This window comes from Convolutriloba macropyga, chromosome 14 (assembly GCF_964194025.1).
Source record: "Convolutriloba macropyga chromosome 14, txConMacr16.3, whole genome shotgun sequence".
Classification (NCBI taxonomy): domain Eukaryota; kingdom Metazoa; phylum Xenacoelomorpha; order Acoela; family Convolutidae; genus Convolutriloba; species Convolutriloba macropyga.
In genome coordinates this window covers 9,035,370-9,053,884 of record NC_134481.1, presented here as the reverse complement: position 1 = coordinate 9,053,884, position 18,515 = coordinate 9,035,370, and the positions used below count along the sequence as shown (strand labels likewise).

The following is an 18,515-nucleotide window of genomic DNA, read 5'->3' as shown; positions in this document are numbered from 1 at the left end:
ATGAATGAATAAAAGCAAAGTAGAATTTGTGATACCTCTTACTACAGAGGAATGAATTTGAGCCATGAATGCGTGTTGATTCAGAGAAGTTCGATTCGAGGGGGGAATCCACTGTATTCGGTGAAGTGTAAGATTACAGTTCTGAATTATAACAAGCAATAGTGTTACGAATGTGACACTATTTTATCGGCGTGGAATTTTGTCTCGAATCCTTAGAGAACTATTCCTGTATCGAAATAAGAGAGCTTGAGAACAACTAAATTTCAGAAATATTGTTAAAAGAATGAAAATTAAGTTAAGTAATAAAAAAGGAGAGCGTGAACACAAATGAAAACTTGACTTTATAGTCGGAGATAAATTTTAACCTAGGTGAATACAAATATGAATAGACTTTAACTTAACTAACACAAGGACAAATAAGAATTAAGTACACTTTTCAAAATAGAGGACAACTGTACCACATATCCGTGGCTTCGACAAAAATTTAAACTGCAAGTAATAATATTATTAAATATAAATATTATATGTAATGGTTATTATAATTGATACTTTAACACTTACAATAACGACTAGAGTTGCAACAGTAACAGGACAATTTTCAATTGCAATGGCTTTCCAGATTAAGTTAAAGAACATGTAAACAATTAACGTTTACAAACAAAATTAAACAAATGGCGCAAAATTAAGAGGCAAATTCAGCACAAGTGTATCACCATACAAATTAAAAGACAAATCTATTGAATGAATAAAATTATATTTTCATTCACAACAAAATTTCTACAATGACAATGAACTCAACAACAAATAAATTAAAGTTTAAAATTGAAGATGAGATTGAAAATCCGTATTGGAGAGTTTTGAAATTACTGATTATTGCTAGAGAGCATATGAAAAGTTTTCAAATTTGGTTTTCGGCATCGAAAGCGCTCATACTGTCTTCACTTTCATAGTCAGCACAATCGTATTCTTCAAGATGTGAATTTGCGAGCGGGCAAATACGAAGGTCTGGTGAGCTCACAAATGGTAATTCGAAAGAAATTTCGATTGCTGATGGTTGTAAGGCCTCCTCCTATGTTACTGTTTCGGTTACAGGGTTGTTAGGTCTTTGGCGATTAGGTTCTTGCATTGTCTCAGGATCACTAAGAGAGCTTACCGAGCTCTCAAATTCAAAGTAATCCGGAGCTTTACTGTTCCTCTTTCCCTTTGATGTCATGGGATTTGTAATCGAAGAGGCTGCTGAAGAGTCTGCTATCGAAGAAGTTTTTGAGGTATTTGGTGTAGAAGATGACTTGCATGAACGAATTGTTCCGGCTTGAGGTTTTTTTCGGTTTGCGAGATGAGATAGCCTTCGAAATATTAATGTTTGCCAAGGAAATTCGGGATGCTTTATCAGCTTGTCGGTGCCTTATCTTTATATCACCTCTGTATTTTTTCTTAAATTCCTTGGAATGCTCTGCAACCTTTTCTTCCGTCTTCTTGTCATACGCAAGTGGGCGTCTTTGGGCGTATTGCCACAGTTCCGTATTTTACTCTGCCGGTGTTCCAAACTTAGCAATATCAATATTGCGCACCTTCACTTCTGGGACTCCTGGCTCTTTGATTGCTTTCGGCTTTCGTTGTAGGGGATGTGCGTACGACCGTACTGCAGGGCGCTAAAGTCTCCCAAAGGCCTCGCAAATCTCGCTCCGATCGTTTGGAGACTTTTCTCGCCAACTTTAACTCTTGTGACACTTCCTTACGGGGTATCGGATTTGTCAGTTTTGGGTGGGGGATAAAGCGCAATACTGACTTATTTTTGTCCCCATTATAGCGTCTGCTGGCATCCACTGGCACTTTAGACATTGCCTCTCCGACTAGAATGTCCGTCCGTTCCCCCGTTAACCATCCGTTATCATCAAGATAGTCTTTCACTGGGACTGTGTCTGCGTCTAAATAGTGATTGAGAATATTTTCATATGAAAGATTAGATGACTTTGTTGTTGTACTTATATTAGTAAGTAGTGTGTTTGGTTTTCTTCCAAAGTGTGCTTGGAAAGGTGTTACATTTGTAGCCTTTTGTTTGCATATACGTAATTAATACACTAGTGACTTAATTGATTCTTTAAGTGTGAATGTACTATTTTTATTAGCTAAACTCATGCAACTTAGTCGCCTTTTACTTGTTTGTATCAAACGCTCTACTAATCCAATAACCCTGCGATCATTAGCAGGAGCAGTAATAATGTTAATATTATTCTGCTTACGAAAACTTTATATCCTATTAAGCAACGTGCTTGATCTAATCTGATATTTCGAAGAACGCCATATAATTGTATTTATTCGTCAAGAAATTTGATTACAGTAGGTCTGTTAGCTTTATCAAAGACTTTTACTCCAGGATATTTTGAGAAACGGTCAATACTTTCAAGGAAACGTATATCTTGATCTTTTTCAATTGTAATTGGTCCGTCAAAGTCTCGCTGAGTTTCTTCGTTAGGTTCGGAACAATATATCAAAGATTGCCATTTCGACGCTGGAATGACTCTTTTAAGATTTTTACCAACTTAAGTGCATGGTTTGCATTGAGCGACCTCATTGAGAGTTTCCCCATGAATATAGGGCCAGAATGCGTATTGACCCAGAATGATCATACCCCAACTGCCTGGGTGTGTGAGCTACAATGATTCAAGGACATAGTTTTGTATTGAGTGTGGTATGGCCACGCGTTCGTCCACAGAGAGAAATCCCGAGCAAACGTTGAGGCCTCTCCAGTACGAACGTAGATAGGGGTTGACTTCCTTACATCTTTGTTCGTCTCCCTGGAAAATGAAATCACTCACTTCTTGCAAAACTGCATCCCTGCTCGTTAGCACCGCAAGAAATCCCTTCGTGAACAACTGGGTCAAATTGTTTTCAAAGATCTCCTCCTTTGCAAGTTCCAAGTTGGGTGACATTGAGCCCTCGTTTGATGAACAGGTGGAGTTGACCACCAAATCGGCAGTAGATTCAAATGTTACTCTGCTGGTCGCTGGTGTTTGCGGGGTTTGTGGAGATACATTTGATGTGCTCATGACTGAATTATTGAAAGGCTGTATTTGTGCTGCGTTTGCAGAGTGAGAGAAAAGCAACTGATTCGTGCCGAGACTTAAGGCAGAAAAAATCTGGAATGGTTTTTTGTTGGGCTATTGAGGCACGTGTAGAATGTGTGTAATTTACGCTGTTAAAGTGCTGTGATTGACAGTCTTGTGTTGTGTTGTTTATGTATATTGCTGCGTCACGAATGCTGGAAATTGTTGCAACCTCAAATTTCTCATCATATTTGTTTGAAACTTTTAATTTTTGTTTTGATTGGCGAGCAATGTACTCTACCAGCCCTATTTCTCCGCCTGGTATATGTTCAATATTAAAATCAAAAGGTAATAAGCGATCCCCCAAATGAGTTAAACGTCTATTGTAAGATTTCTTAGATCTGTGTTCCTTCATGATTGAAAGTAATGCCCGATGATCTGTAATAATTGTGAAGAAATTTCCAAACAGGTAATTTTTGAAAAGTTCAACAGACCACATCACTCCTAAAAATTCTTATTCATCGACGCTATAGCATTCTTCATTTGAATTAAGGAAACGACACGCGAATGCGAGTGTATGCTAACCTGTTGGCGGTCGTTGTTCTAATGCAGCCCCTAATCCAGCTCTAGATGCATCGCTTTTGATACGGGTTTCCAAGTGTGGATTCTTGTGTGTGTTCTCTGTAGCGTTTGCTACTTTATCTTTAATGTGTTGGAAGTGAGTTTCAAGTCCATTATTCCAAATGAATTTATTGTTGTTTTTAAGTAAAGGTCGAAATGGATGACATAATTGAGAAAGATTAGGAATTAACTTATCAAGATAATGCACAGGTCCTAAAAATGATCGTAATAGTTTAAAATTTTTAGGTACTGTTAAATTTAGGATTGCTGATGTTTTAGTCTCAAGTGGGGCGACTGCAGATTGGCTAAATCTAAATTGGTAACCCAACCTTTCTTTTTCAAATTTTGCGAAGTGATATATGAGTAGATTTATTCTCAGATTGTCTTCGTCTAATTTTTTAAGACATATATAGACTAACTTTAAATGATCGTATTTTGAACTAACAATCGACTAACAATTATATCGTTATCTAGAAAACAGTGAGTATTATCTCGTCCAGCTAATGTGTAAAGCATTACTTTTTGGAATGCCGCTGGCATGTCATTTAAAATCCAGTAATAAAGCGATATGTACATGTTCCCTCACAGCTAACAATGTTAAAATTGTAATGCCGGGAGGTTTCTGGGTTTAACTGTAATTGACTGCAGGCGTATTTCAAATCCACTGTTGAGAGATAAACTGTCTCATGTGATGCATTTGGGTTTATATTTTCTTGTATCGTGTCAATTAGATTATGAATGTTAGGCATTTGATATTAATTTTTGTCTATTGATTTTTTTAAGATCTTGGAGTCTAAAGCTAATTTAACCGTTTTATATCTCTTCACATAACAAATGGGGATTTGAAGTTTTTATCTGAACAACTATTTTATTATTTTATGTGTCTTTCATCTAATAATTTTTTTAAGTTCTGTGTTAACTAAGGGTTGAAGATTTATAGGAACTCGGCGTCTTTTTTGATGTGCTGGCGTAAAGTTTTTGTGAAATGTAGACTTCACTGTTTGTTTTAATGATTTACCACTTCGAGAGAATAAACCAGGAAAGTCAAATGCTATTTGTTTCTTGATTAAACATTGGTTTTGATCAACATTTGAGACTTGCTTAGTTTGGGTAAGCAAAAGTCCAAGCTGAGGAAAGAGATCTCGCCCAATTACTGGTCTATGACCGTCTTTAACAACTGTTACATTGACATTGACAGGTGCCCAGTCGTTGCATTTTACCGACGTATGGATTAAACCAATAGTCTTGATTAAATGGAGAAAGTGATTAGATTGTGATTTTCCGGAGACTGTACCCAAAAGCTTTCTTGTCTATTCAAAACCACTGCGTTTGCTAGACTCCTATTAATGATGGTGCAAATGCTCCCCAAATCCACTAAGTGTTTCGTCTCTGTATTTCCGATGCGAATGTGCTCATTAACTGGTTCCAGTTCTCTGATATTGCCACCATCAGAAATTACAGCTACACAATTGTCATCAACTTCATCATAATCAGAGTTGTAGTTAGCATCGTAAATGTGGTGTCTTTGGAACGTCGTCTCAATCTGATTTACTTGTTCTCCTGCCGTGGCAGAAGTACCGATAGTTGCGGCTTCAGAAATAGTATCTTCTACGTTGTTGACTCTTGGTTTTGCGTTCATTTGTACTTTTGTCTTTCTGCAAACTTTTGCAAAATGATTCGCAATTCCGCAAGTTTTGCAGTTTTTCCTTCGAGCCGGACAGTTCTAACGATGACTAGCTGATTATCCGTAACAACAATTTGGGCAAATTTTAGGCTCGAAAAAGGTATTTGACGATGGTCTGGGTCTGATCCAAGAGTTTTGAAAGCTATTGACTGACATATTCGCAGCCTGATTTGAAGTTGATTGAGCAGCTATTCCTGATATTTTCAATTGATTTTGAATGCCCATCTTGATGTTTATTGCCGTTTCTAATATTTTTGTTGCCAATCTCGTTGCTTTCAGTAGCTCTCTCTGTAATTAACCATCCTGCATATTTGCAATAAAAACATCCCGAATGATAGATTCCTCGTGGCTACCGATATCACGGTCCAAAGAAAGCTCTCCGAGACATCCATAGAATTTTTTGACCGGTTCTCCTTTGAGTTTTTTTTCGTGTAAGGAAAGTATAACGGTCGAAAGTTATATTTCTCTGCTTAGTGAGGACGCCATCCAAACTCTCCCAATGGTCCTTCTTCGAGATTTGATCAGTTTGAATGATTGGTTCTTGAGGACCAAATATCCGACGGCCTTCCATGCCAAGGCTAAGCTAGGTGGTCTGTCACCACACAATATTCCCGCAGCTTCAATCTTCTGACATTTGTTGAGCTATGCATTTTTAAGTTATTCGTTCTGAGTTCTGCGGTATCTTTCGCCTTGAGCAGTGCTTTTGTCCACATCTTCTTCATAGATAGGTTTGGGGCAAAATTAACCTTAATTGGTGGTGCTTCTCGTAGGGTATCTTCTTTAACACCTTCTTTAGCAAGTACGGCCAGCTTCAAAATTTTTCTCCAACGTTCCCAATTCAACTGGGGTTCCAATATGGGCCGTTCCCAAAGAAATCTGTTTCCAAAAGGGCTCGTTCTCTAGGTGTTGACTGCGCCAAGTGACACTTTACTGCAGAGGTATGTGTTTGAGCCACGAATGCGTGTTCATTCAGAGAAGTTGGATTCGCGATTCGAAGTGTACGATTACAGTTCTCAATTAAAACAAGCATTAGTTTTACAAATGTGGCACTTGTCTTTTGGTGTGGAATTCTGTCTCGAATCCTTTGTGAACTATTCTTGTATCAAAACAGGAGAGATTGAGAACAATTGAATTTCAGAAATACTTTCAAAGATTGAAAGTTAGTTGAAGTAAAAAAGAGGGAGAGCGTGAACGCAACTGAAAATTTGATTTTATAGTAGGAGGTTAAGTTTTATCTAGGTGAATACAAATATGAATAAACTTCAACTTAACTGACGCAAGGACGACTAAGAATTTAGTACACTTTTTAAATTAGGGTACAACCGTACCACATATCCGTGGCTTTGACAACAATTTGAACTGCAAGTAATAAAATTATTAAATATAAGTAACATATGTACTGGTTATATATGCAACATAACGTAACATATTGTAATAGAATATGTACAACTAAGAATTTAGTGCACTTTTCAAATGAGGGTACAACCTTACCACAGAATTGAATTGTCGTAACAAATATCTTGACGACAAAATAAAAAAAAATAGAAGGACAAGTACTGACAGAATACACGAAAACACAGAAATAGACTTGGATTGAACTATAAAGTCGCTGGGAAAAACATTACGGAAAAAATCAATTAAAAAACAAAAAAATGAACAACAAATGTGAAAATGCTGCATGTGAACAAAAAGTCTCTAGCTAAAAAAGTAATTTTTGCTCAAACGCCGTTTTCTCATTCCACTTTCGAATTAGTCAGCAAAAACTACAAACCGCAAAATCACTTCCGTTTTCGGTATGACCAAAATAATCACTTCAATTTGAATTCAAAAGACATGAACATGTTTGAGCAGGTCTTAAAAAATCAACAGCGCCCCAATACAATTCAATTTCTTTGAATTGTTGAAAGAACCGGAGAAGGCCATTAAGAGCCTCAGCTATTGCATTATGGCTATTAAAATGAAAATGTTGTTTTAAATCTAGCGCAAACAAATTTTAAATTGCTTAAAAATGACACTAAAGAATTAACAGAATCACTTCAGATGTTCTCATAGCAATTTAACCGCTGATAACTCCTCAAAAAAGAATTTGAAAATCAATATTTTACAATATACGCTTGATGGGTTTTCTCACAACTCTCTGCAAAGAATATCTCGATCGGTCAAACTAAATTATCTTTTTCGGTATTCTAAAAAAGACCCTGGATTATTCTGAAAAGTTTTCACTCCCAAATTGAGACGTCTTCAGGAAATAGGTTACCCTGATGCGGTAAAGCAACCAGGGTCGAGGTTTGGCGGTGAATTTTTGTAAGAAATGCGGTGAAATGTGGTGAATTATTTTTTTTCACCGCTTTCACCACTTTTCTTACAAAGATTCACCGCATTCACCGCATTTCTTACAAAACTTTACCAAAAAACCTCGAGCCGGGAACACAAATGCTCAAATGTTTGCTTTGGACATATCTCATACTTCAGTAAAACTCATACTTCATTCGGGCTGTAATGTTTTATCTTAAATCTCAAAAACAAACTATTGTGAATATAAATGCTTAAGAATGAGATGAAATAAGAAAACTATTGTTCAAATGAGAAAACGAGTTGACGAGAAAATAGTTGATGATAAGCTCAATTAGTTTTTTTTGTATTGATTGTTAAACAGAGGTTATGTATTCGTAACTTCAAATTGGACACACGCTATTTCAGTAGCAGTTCGAAGATCACCTTTTTGGCTGAAATTTGGTTTGAAGTCGCCGTTGTTTCTCAAGACATACATACACAATTTTTTTTGCGTTCCCTCGTTTTCCGATATAGTCGCAGTTCTCAATCTTTTACTGAACGTTCAATGACGACATTCGCTCTTTTTCGTTTTTCATTGCAAGCAGGAGGCCATCAGCATACTCGGATAAACGTACCGCATTGCTGAATTTATTAGAACAATTGACTTCCGATTCGCTGAAACAAACGAATTTTTTCGGATCTATTCTGTTTCGCCCCCCCCCCCCACCCAGTGTTTTTTATGACCCCCAGTTACAAATTCTGTTGTTATATAGCACGTTATTATGTAAGAAAAAAGCCTGGGGTCATAAAAAATTTATGCTCATTAAGCTCGGGGGGGAACAGAATAGATCCATTTTTTCTATACAACACTCTTTACTCTTTTAGAAGAACTTTGGAATAGGCTGAAAATAAATTCGGCAAATTTTTCCACATATGTTTAAGTTCGAAGGTGATTATGAGCTGTAATATGATCCTTATAGTTGTTGCTCGTGATCATAGCTAAAGTAAAAAATATGGCCCGTGACAAGTCTGTCCTTGAAAATTTAGGCAAAGAAAGATATCAAGACTAATTCCGCTAACCTAGTTGAAAATTCAACTCAAGAAAAGATCAAAATTGTCATTCAAAAGACAGTGTGATATCTGCAAATAATTTGCAACCAAATAAGAAAGAGCATATAAAAGGATACGATTTCAAAGGAGTTGGTGAGTGGGTTGAAGTTGGGTTGATTTGGATTAACGCAAAGACGCGCAAGCCTCTAACTGGAGATAATCTAAGATTTGAGGTGACATGAAATAAAAAGATTATTTTTCAAAAAAAAGTTTTTTTTCAAAAGATTATTTTTAAGGTGCATAATTTCAGCGCGTGCACTTCTTAGCGAAGAAAGTGGTGATTTTGCTGCGTTCGGCAATGAAAGAGGTTACGTAAGAAGTTTTTTTAGAGACGCGATTCGCTTTGAGATGTAAAGTCCCAAAATGTTGAAATGGCTTCTGCGGAGTCACGTAAAGCTTGGTTCACACACGAAACTTGTCCTTTTTAAGTTTGCGAAAGTATGGAATTCAAGGTCTGTGGCTACGTATAGAGAAATTTCTGTCTTCTTAAATTCTGACACTTCATTTATTGGGTATTTTAAAATGCGTTTTAACCGCACTTATTTCAAACGTTTCCGCCTTTAAAAATTTCTGGATCCAGTTTTTATGCCTACCTAAACCTCATGTACCATAAAATGAGCATTAACCCAATGTGATCTGAAAAAACGCCGTAAATTTTTTGGACCAGTTTTCTGCTCAGCCCCCACACCCTGTATTTTCATGAAACCCAATTATAAATTTTGCGTTTTCTATAGCACGTTACTATGCAACAAATCACGTGCACTGGTTGATGTGAACTTTATATGCTCAATAAAGGGGGACTGCTATTTTTCAAACAAACAAATCACCAAAATATAGCATACCTCTACATACCCGGATTATAAACATAGTAAATCAGCGCTGAAGCATACCCGGACCCGAGTGCCATAGTAAATCAGTACTGATTCATCATATTTCAATAGTAGAACGTTAAATCAGTACTGAATCATAGTGTCCCAAGGGTAAAGTTACCTTGCATTATGTTCAGACCAAATCCAGAATCACTTTTTAAATGAAACTATTATGAACATAATGAACTTAGTTTTTTTCAATGCTCATAACAAAATCATAGAAATTTTGAAAATTCGAAAATAAGTTTAAATTCTTACATGACGCGCTAGGAGCATGATATAGCGTTTTATATAGCGAAAAGACAACAGAACAATGGTTTTGTCGTCTTTTCGCTTAAGCGAACACAATATCAGATTCTCTACTACATCTATCTGTACTGGGGGGGGGGGGGAGGGGGGAGAGAGACCATCACTGGACTATGAAACTGGACTATCAAACTGGAACCCAAACTGCATCCCCAAACTGGACTATCAAACTGGACCCCAAACTGGACTATCTAACTGGGGGGGGGGGGGGGGGAGAGCTGTACATCCACTGTAAATTCCTCAGTTGTGACTCCCACTTTATTATGAGCATGGCATGCATACAATACACTCCAGCAGATGTTACCCTGTTCAGTTTGGAGAACCAGAGGGTGGGTGGGGTGGGTGGGGTGGGGGGTTTGGGTTGGTGGTTCCAGACTGATGGCGCTGGTTATAATGGCATTGTGTGTAATGGCATTGGGTATTATGGCACTGGGTAGTTTGCGACCCCCCATCTGTCCAATCTATGTCAGTACAGATAGATGTAGAGGGGGGGGTCCGATTATGACAATAATTGAATTTTCCTTTTCCCGAACACACGATCCCTTCCCACATTAGCGTTTCGAAGTTTAACACGAACTGAGAAAGAGGCTCTGACAAGTTGGGCCTCTGTTGTATGATGGAACGTTGATGATGAACACTCACATTCGTTCACGTTCTCGTGTTGCGTTTCGAATCTGATGTGTGGAGGGGGACGATGACTTGAGGAAATGAAGACATATCTTCAAACTCACACACTGAGTATGGCGAACCCACACACACACACACACACACACTAAGAATGGATGTCAAACCCACACAGAGTATGGAACCCAAACTGATGTCAAACCCAAGTATTACCCAAACTATCACACAAGTATCACCGAACCAAGAGCTACACACAATCTACAAAGCAAACTGTAACAAAACTTGTTCCAAACTGCGATGTTTATTTCATTATTCGTCATCATTAATATGTTCCTTTTATTTAGCCATAAATTTCATGAATCAATTTTTTACCTGTGGTTTTTTTCCGAAAGTTCTGGCAGATAACGATTTTTTTCATTCTGTGCAGTCCAAAAACAGACATAAGTTTATAATGTTCATTAGGAATTCAGAATTATGACTCATTATGTTCATAATAAGTTCAGGATTTTACTATGAATTTTACCATGAAATGTCTATAAAGTGCCATGATCAGAACTCTGGCCATAGTAAAAATCATAATGAAATTTTTGTGATTCAGTACTGAAATATAATGAGTCTCAGCTCCGGGTAGTTTTTTTCAGTTTGTATGTTTAAAATGAACATATTATGATCATGTTTTTTTAATGAAAAGTGTAGATTCAGACATAAAAGTCTGTTCCTTGTAAAAACAGCATTGATTTTTTAAACTTTCGGAATTGTCTTTCAGCTCAAATTGTTCGGAATTGTCTTTCCGCGTTTTTTCTCTGATCAGAGCACATATCATAATATTATATATCGTTACAGTATATATCCCTCCAATAACCTCTACTTAGAGAGAGGAACCAACGCGATAATAGTTAATTTATGACTAATTACTTAAACTATCATGCATGAGTAAAGGTTAATTACATTTCGGAGTATTTCTATTTTGACAAGTATTTTGACGTGTCGTTCTGTTACTATGGATGCTAGAGAAGGTGGTTGCTAGTACAACTGTAGTTGTACTGTGTTTCTTTCTCATTGCTAGTAGACCCATTACGACGTTGATGGCCGATCCTTTCTGATTATTCGTTTTCAAGTTTTTAAATTAAAAAAAATTAATTTCATTAAATAGAACTGATTCATTCAGGTTTTCGAGCAGTTGAATAAATTGAATTGACATGCGCTAAAAAGCACGCGGCAAACATATGACAACCCTAAAAAATTTGTAATTAGTTCATTACAACCTGAAAAGAAAACAGAACAAAGTATTTTAGCAATACTAGTAGCTTTACTTGTATTCAACTCTTTTGCACTGCTTTTAACTGTTATTTATTTATTTTGTCTACAAAAACCCTTGATTTTCAAAATTCCCGCGTCGTCTCAGCCCAGGTCGAGGTTATCGTTTGTGCTCGTTTATGACGCAGACCGTTTTTGAACGCACACAGGGGGTATGGTGCGTTCAAACATACACAGGCGAGGAATTTTTTTCAACGAGCAACATAAACGCACCAAGTACTTACGGTCGAGCCAAAGTCTGCCCCATAGACGAGCCAAAAACTGCCCCATAGACGAGCCAAAAACTGTCCCATAGACGCACCACTTCTGCAACATAGACGAGCTAGAAACTTTATCATAGGCGAGCTATAGTCTGCACCATACACTTTTTAAACATCTTTTTATAGAAGTACTGTCGGAAAATTGTCTCAAGTTGATTAAAAAAATCAACTTTTTGAGATTTTCCAGTATGTTCTGGGTGTGTTCCCCTCCTCCTTTTCTCAACCGGGCTGGGGACCGGCTACGGCGGAGTTACAAACAAACAACTATAGGAGAATTGAGCAGAGCTAGCTAAAAAAACTAGGCTCGAAAAGCTCTCTCCAAAACAACTAAAAGACTAACTTTTTTTCTATACAAGCTAAACCAAAAATTGTTTTTGCACTAAGACCCACACAAAAAGTGGGACTCCTACGTTGCTTTTCGTTAGCTTTCGACAACTCTAAGATCCAATTGAAAAAAAAGACGTTTTAAAATAAAATTTTCAAATAAGCGAAAAACCCAACTAAGAGACTAACTTTTTTTCTATACAAGCTGAGCCAAAAATTGTTTTTGCACTACGACCCACACAAAAAGTGGGACTCCTACGTTGCTTTTCGTTAGCTTTCGACAACTCTAAGATCCAATTGAAAAAAAAGACGTTTTAAAATAAAATTTTCAAATAAGCGAAAAACCCAACTAAGAGACTAACTTTTTTTTCTATACAAGCTAAACCAAAAATTGTTTTTGCACTACGACCCACACAAAAAGTGGGACTCCTACGTTGCTTTTCGTTAGCTTTCGACAACTCTAAGATCCAATTGAAAAAAAAGACGTTTTAAAATAAAATTTTCAAATAAGCGAAAAACCCAACTAAGAGACTAACTTTTTTTTCTATACAAGCTAAACCAAAAATTGTTTTTGCACTACGACCCACACAAAAAGTGGGACTCCTACGTTGCTTTTCGTTAGCTTTCGACAACTCTAAGATCCAATTGAAAAAAAAGATGTTTTAAAATAAAATTTTCAAATAAGCGAAAAACCCAACTAAGAGACTAACTTTTTTTCTATACAAGCTAAGCCAAAAATTGTTTTTGCACTACAACCCACACAAAAAGTGGGACTCCTACGTTGCTTTTCGTTAGCTTTCGACAACTCTAAGATCCGATTGAAAAAAAAGACGTTTTAAAATAAAATTTTCAAATAAGCGAAAAACACAACTAATAGACTAACTTTTTTTCTATACAAGCTAAACCAAAAATTGTTTTTGCACTACGACCCACACAAAAATTGGGACTCCTACGTTGCTTTTCGTTAGCTTTCGACAACTCTAAGACCCGATTGCGAAAAAAGACGTTTAAAAATGAAATTTTCAAATAAGCGAAAATCCTCAACTAAGAGACGAACTTTTTTCTATACAAGCTAAACCAAAAATTCTTTTTGCACCTGAACCCACACAAAAAGTGGGACTCCTAGGTTGCTTTTGGTTAGCCTTCGACATTTCTAAGACCCGATTGCAAAAAAAGACGTTTTTAAATGAAATTTTCAAATAAGCGAAAAACCTCAACTAAGTGACAAACTTTTTTTCTATACAAGCTAAACCAAAAATTCTTTTTGCACCTGGACCCACACAAAAAGTGGGACTCCAGGGTTGCTTTTGGTTAGCCTTCGACAACTCTAAGACCCGATTGCAAAAAAAGACGTTTTAAAATAAACTTTTCAAATAAGCGAAAAACCTCAACTAAGTGACGAACTTTTTTTCTATACAAGCTAAACCAAAAATTCTTTTTGATAATGGACCCAAACAAAAAGTGGGACTCCAAGGTTGCTTTTGGTTAGCCTTCGACAACTCTAAGACCCCATTGCAAAAAAGACGTTTTAAAATTAAATTTTCAAATAAGCGAAAATCCTCAACTAAGAGACGAACTTTTTTTCTATACAAGCTGAACCAAAAATTCTTTTTGCACCTGGACCCACACAAAAAGTGGGACTCCGAGGTTGCTTTTGGTTAGCCTTCCACAACTCTAAGACCCAATTGCAAAAAAAAAGACGTTTTAAAATAAAATTTTCAAATAAGCGAAAAACCTCAACTAAGTGACAAACTTTTTTTCTATACAAGCTAAACCAAAAATTCTTTTTGCAACTGGACCCACACAAAAAGTGGGACTCCAAGGTTGCTTTTGGTTAGCCTTCGACAACTCTAAGACCCGATTGCAAAAAAAAAAGACGTTTTAAAATAAAATTTTCAAATAAGCGAAAAACATCAACTAAGTGACGAACTTTTTTTCTATACAAGCTAAACCAAAAATTCTTTTTGACAATGGACCCACACAAAAAGTGGGACTCCAAGGTTGCTTTTGGTTAGCCTTCGACAACTCTAAGACCCCATTGCAAAAAAAGACGTTTTAAAATAAAATTTTCAAATAAGCGAAAAACCTCAACTAAGTGACGAACTTTTTTTCTATACAAGCTAAACCAAAAATTCTTTTTGATCATGGACCCACACAAAAAATGGGACTCCAAGGTTGCTTTTGGTTAGCCTTCGACAACTCAAAGACCCCATTGCAAAAAAAGACGTTTTGCAATGAAATTTTCAAATAAGCGAAAATCCTGAACTAAGAGACGAACTTTTTTTCTATACAATCTCTACCAAAAGTTCTTTTTGTCTCAGAGTCTACCTACCCTGGGGATACTCCATACCAAGTTTGGTTTGATTTGGACAACTCCTTGATCCGACGAAAGACCTATTTTTAAAATTCAATCGCAATTTATTCGAAATAATTGCAACTTTCTGTATGAAAAACTAACTTTTTTCCTAGGCTAGCTATAGCCAAAATTCTTTTTGTTTTAGCTTCTAAATAACCTGAGGATACTCCATACCGAGTTTGGTTCCATTTGGACAACTCCTTGACCCGATAAAATTTCTCTATTTTTGAAAATAGAATAAGCGAATAAGTCGATATTTCCGATTGAAATACGAACTTTTTTCTAGACAAGCTACGACAAAAATTCGTTTTGTGTTAGACTCTAAGTACACAGTGGATGCTCCATGCCGGGTTTGGTTCGATTTGAACATTTCCCTGATCCGACGAAAAAGACTTATTTTTAAAATTCAATAATCGCAATTTATTCGAAATAATTGCAACTTTCCGAATAAAAAACTAACTTTTTTCCTAGGCTAGGTATAGCAAAAATGCTTTTTGTTGTAGACTTTACGTACACTGGTAATACTGCATACCGAGTTTGGTTCGATTTGGACAACTCCTTGACCCGATGAAAAAGACATATTTTTAAAATTCGCTATTCGCGAAATTCGCAATTTTCGTATGAAATAACGACTTTTTCCCTAGGCAAACTATAGCAAAAATTCATGGCGATTTAGACTTTACATACACAGGGGATACTCTATACTGAGTTTGGCTCGATTTGAACCACTCCTTGACCCGATCAAAAAGAGCTATTTCTATATACACTTAATCAAAATTATTCGGAAATAACAGGAAATTTCCGTATGAAATACTAACTTTTTTCCTAGGCAAGCTATAGCAAAAATTCCCTTTGTGCAACACTCAAACTTAGATTTAGGTTAACTGCAGAAGTTTTCACACGAAAAACAAAAGAAACTTGATTAACAAACTCAATTAGTAAACAATGCTTGTTTTAAGGTATGATTGAATTTTTAATACAAGTAAAGCCATAAATTTAATCTGCTCTGCACGAACAATGGGCTAAACAGATTAACTACAATTGACTAATTTAATTTCTCATATACCATTTGGAAGCTCGATTAAATCATCCGAATTTACCGAAATCGTAGTTTCAAAGCTATCGTCATTAGTCAAGTCAACCAACTCAATGTTCGCCTTCTCAAGTTTTTCGACTCTCTCGTTTAATGCTTCGACTTTCTTTTTGAGTTCATTGACTTCCACTTTTAAACTTTGTTCATTTTCAGCTTTTGCTTCTCTATTTTCTGCTGTTGACAAACCGGGCCTCTTACAGATTAGTCTTCCAGTTCTGGTTACAACAATTTGTGTTTGCTGCATAATAACAACTGAAAAATTAGGACAAGAAATTCAGACAAGCAAGAGCAGCAAAAAAATTTTGCCTAACAATTAACAATTGGAGCGATACTGTAAACTGAATTGGGTTGAACTAAAGCATCTTTCTGACCCTATGAAATTCCTTTTTTCCTATAATTTACTCAAAAATTCAATATAATCGAAAAACTGAAAACTTCCTTATGCAAACTTCACTTTTTCCTAGGCAAGCTATAGCAATAATTCCTTTTGTTCTACACACTGAGTACACTGGCGTTAGACGATGCCAAGTTCAGTTTGTTGTGAGTGTTCGTTTGCGTTTTTTCAGTTTCTATTCTTTTTTAAAATTGTAATACTTAACTTTCCAAATTATTGTGAAGAATTTTTGTTTTTGTTTGCCAAAAAAGACTGCATTTTTTGGTCCTAAGAGTACAAGTTCTTCACTCCAACGCATATAAATGGTGCTAAGAACGGTTTTTCTGCCAAAGAAAGAATTGAAAGATTGACTTTTTGACAAATTGGAACATTCTGTGCATAAAAACAGCAGAACAGACAATTTAAATTCCGACGCCATTAGCTGAGACGAGAATGGATTTTAAAAATTTACAAATTGAAAATGAGTAACAACTATGCAGAGTAAATGACAATCAATAACAAAATAAGAACTATAGAGAAATTAACAAAAACTTGGAACATAGTTTCATTTGCGCAACTGGTCTTAGGTTCAGTTGTGTTCAAAGTGCTGCATCAAAGTGATGAAATACAACTCACTCTTAAATTCGAAGCGCAAAAATTTTGTTGAGACACTGCTCAAGGGAAGTTCTACCTTTTCATCTGTTTCCTCGACAATAAAACCATAAGGCATGACATCGGGAATCCCTGGGTTTAGCTTGATCTTCTTCAAAATCTTGAATTGCTTCAACATAACCATTTTTTCTGGGCGTGCAAAGAAGAAAAGTATTTCACCAATAATTAAATTCTCTCGATGAGTCGCAACGAAACAATCAGCAGAAGATCCTCTTCCATAAGCAGCAGATGACAAGTTTAGATTTTCATGGTCTCTACAAAACACCCTAAATTCAGGATAATTTTGTCGGAAATTCCGTACTTCTTCGGTTTCACTCAAGCTGTAGGAATCGTCGAACTCCTTTGACTCTCGGAAATTCTCAAGCAAGCTGGATAAGCAATCATTTTCAATGCCCATCTTGAGAACCAACTTAGCCCGAATGAACCGTTGGACAAGTAACTCACAATGGTTCACAGTGCCAGTGAGAGGTGCAAGAAGAAGCCTATTAGCCGATTCAAACATAGCCGCTGAAGTCACGAAAAGCGGTCCAATATTTCTCGCCTGCCAGCCAAGATGACGAAGAAGATGAAAATTGATGGAATCCATTTTATTCGTTTTTTCATGCATGCTTACACAGAATTCACACAACAATTCGTCGGCAATTTCTGAATTTTCACTACAGTCAAAAATTGTTCGCAGAGCAAAGACAAGTTTATTCAAATCTTGTCTATTACTGTTCTTGTCCTCTCCTAACAAATAGGGTGACAAAAGTATTGGAGACAAGTATAGCAAAACTGTTTTGACCTCCTTCGCCTTAAAAGTGCTCAAAACATCCAAACTGCGAACAGTATTTTTCAACTCAATAGGTAAGATCAAATCTGACAACACTTTGTTTAGTTCACTTTTATGCTCCGATTTCATCTGCTCGTAAAAAAAAGGACAGAAGATCTTTACCAACACCAAGAAACAGCTGATGCATGGGATCGATTGGAGATGATAGAGGTTGATTACGGATAACTGATAAAAGAACACTTCTTCCCTTAACACCTTGTGTTCGCTTCTCACAATCAACCTTTCTGCCATGCCTTGCACGGATCTCCTCAATGCTCCCATTTTCTAGCTCAGTGATGTTCAAAAGATGAGATTCAGGTGAGCGCATAACAAACTTCTCCGTATGAGGATAATGATGAGCACCGCTAAACCGAACTCCACGCTGGGTACATAAGGTGCATCCGTAATAGCCATTAAATTGCTTCATTTTGAGCACCTTTGACTTTGCAACTAGGTCAGATATGAATAAAATCGGTTCAAATCCAATTACTAGATCTTGATTATTGTAGGTAATCAATTCCCGTGTTTCTAACTCCTTCTTTAAATGGTTGAAAATGAGATCGAAATCAGGATAACCCGATCCAACAAACAGTGAAACAAGCACAACGTTTTGGAATAGTTGCCTTTTTTTGGGCGGAAGGTCAGCAACCGCTAAAAACACTGGCCAGGCAGAGTAAGGTGGCGACTTGCAAACTAAAGCTCCATCCGTATTTAAGATTAATCGTATTGTCAGGCCGCCATTTGATACTTTTAGCGCCGGCATGTGAATATCAT

General features: G+C 36.6%; 1 protein-coding gene across 1 annotated transcript in view; it reads right to left on the bottom strand.

The window, feature by feature from the left end:
* Positions 1–8,070: 8,070 nt before the first annotated feature.
* Positions 8,071–18,515, bottom strand: part of LOC142353432 (serine protease 28-like) — a 47,983-nt gene continuing 37,538 nt past the window's right edge. Inside the window, exon 5 of the mRNA XM_075405665.1 lies at positions 8,071–8,301. Within this exon, the coding sequence (XP_075261780.1) occupies positions 8,178–8,301 (124 nt within the window). The 3' untranslated portion in view covers positions 8,071–8,177. The remainder of the gene's footprint in view (positions 8,302–18,515) is intronic.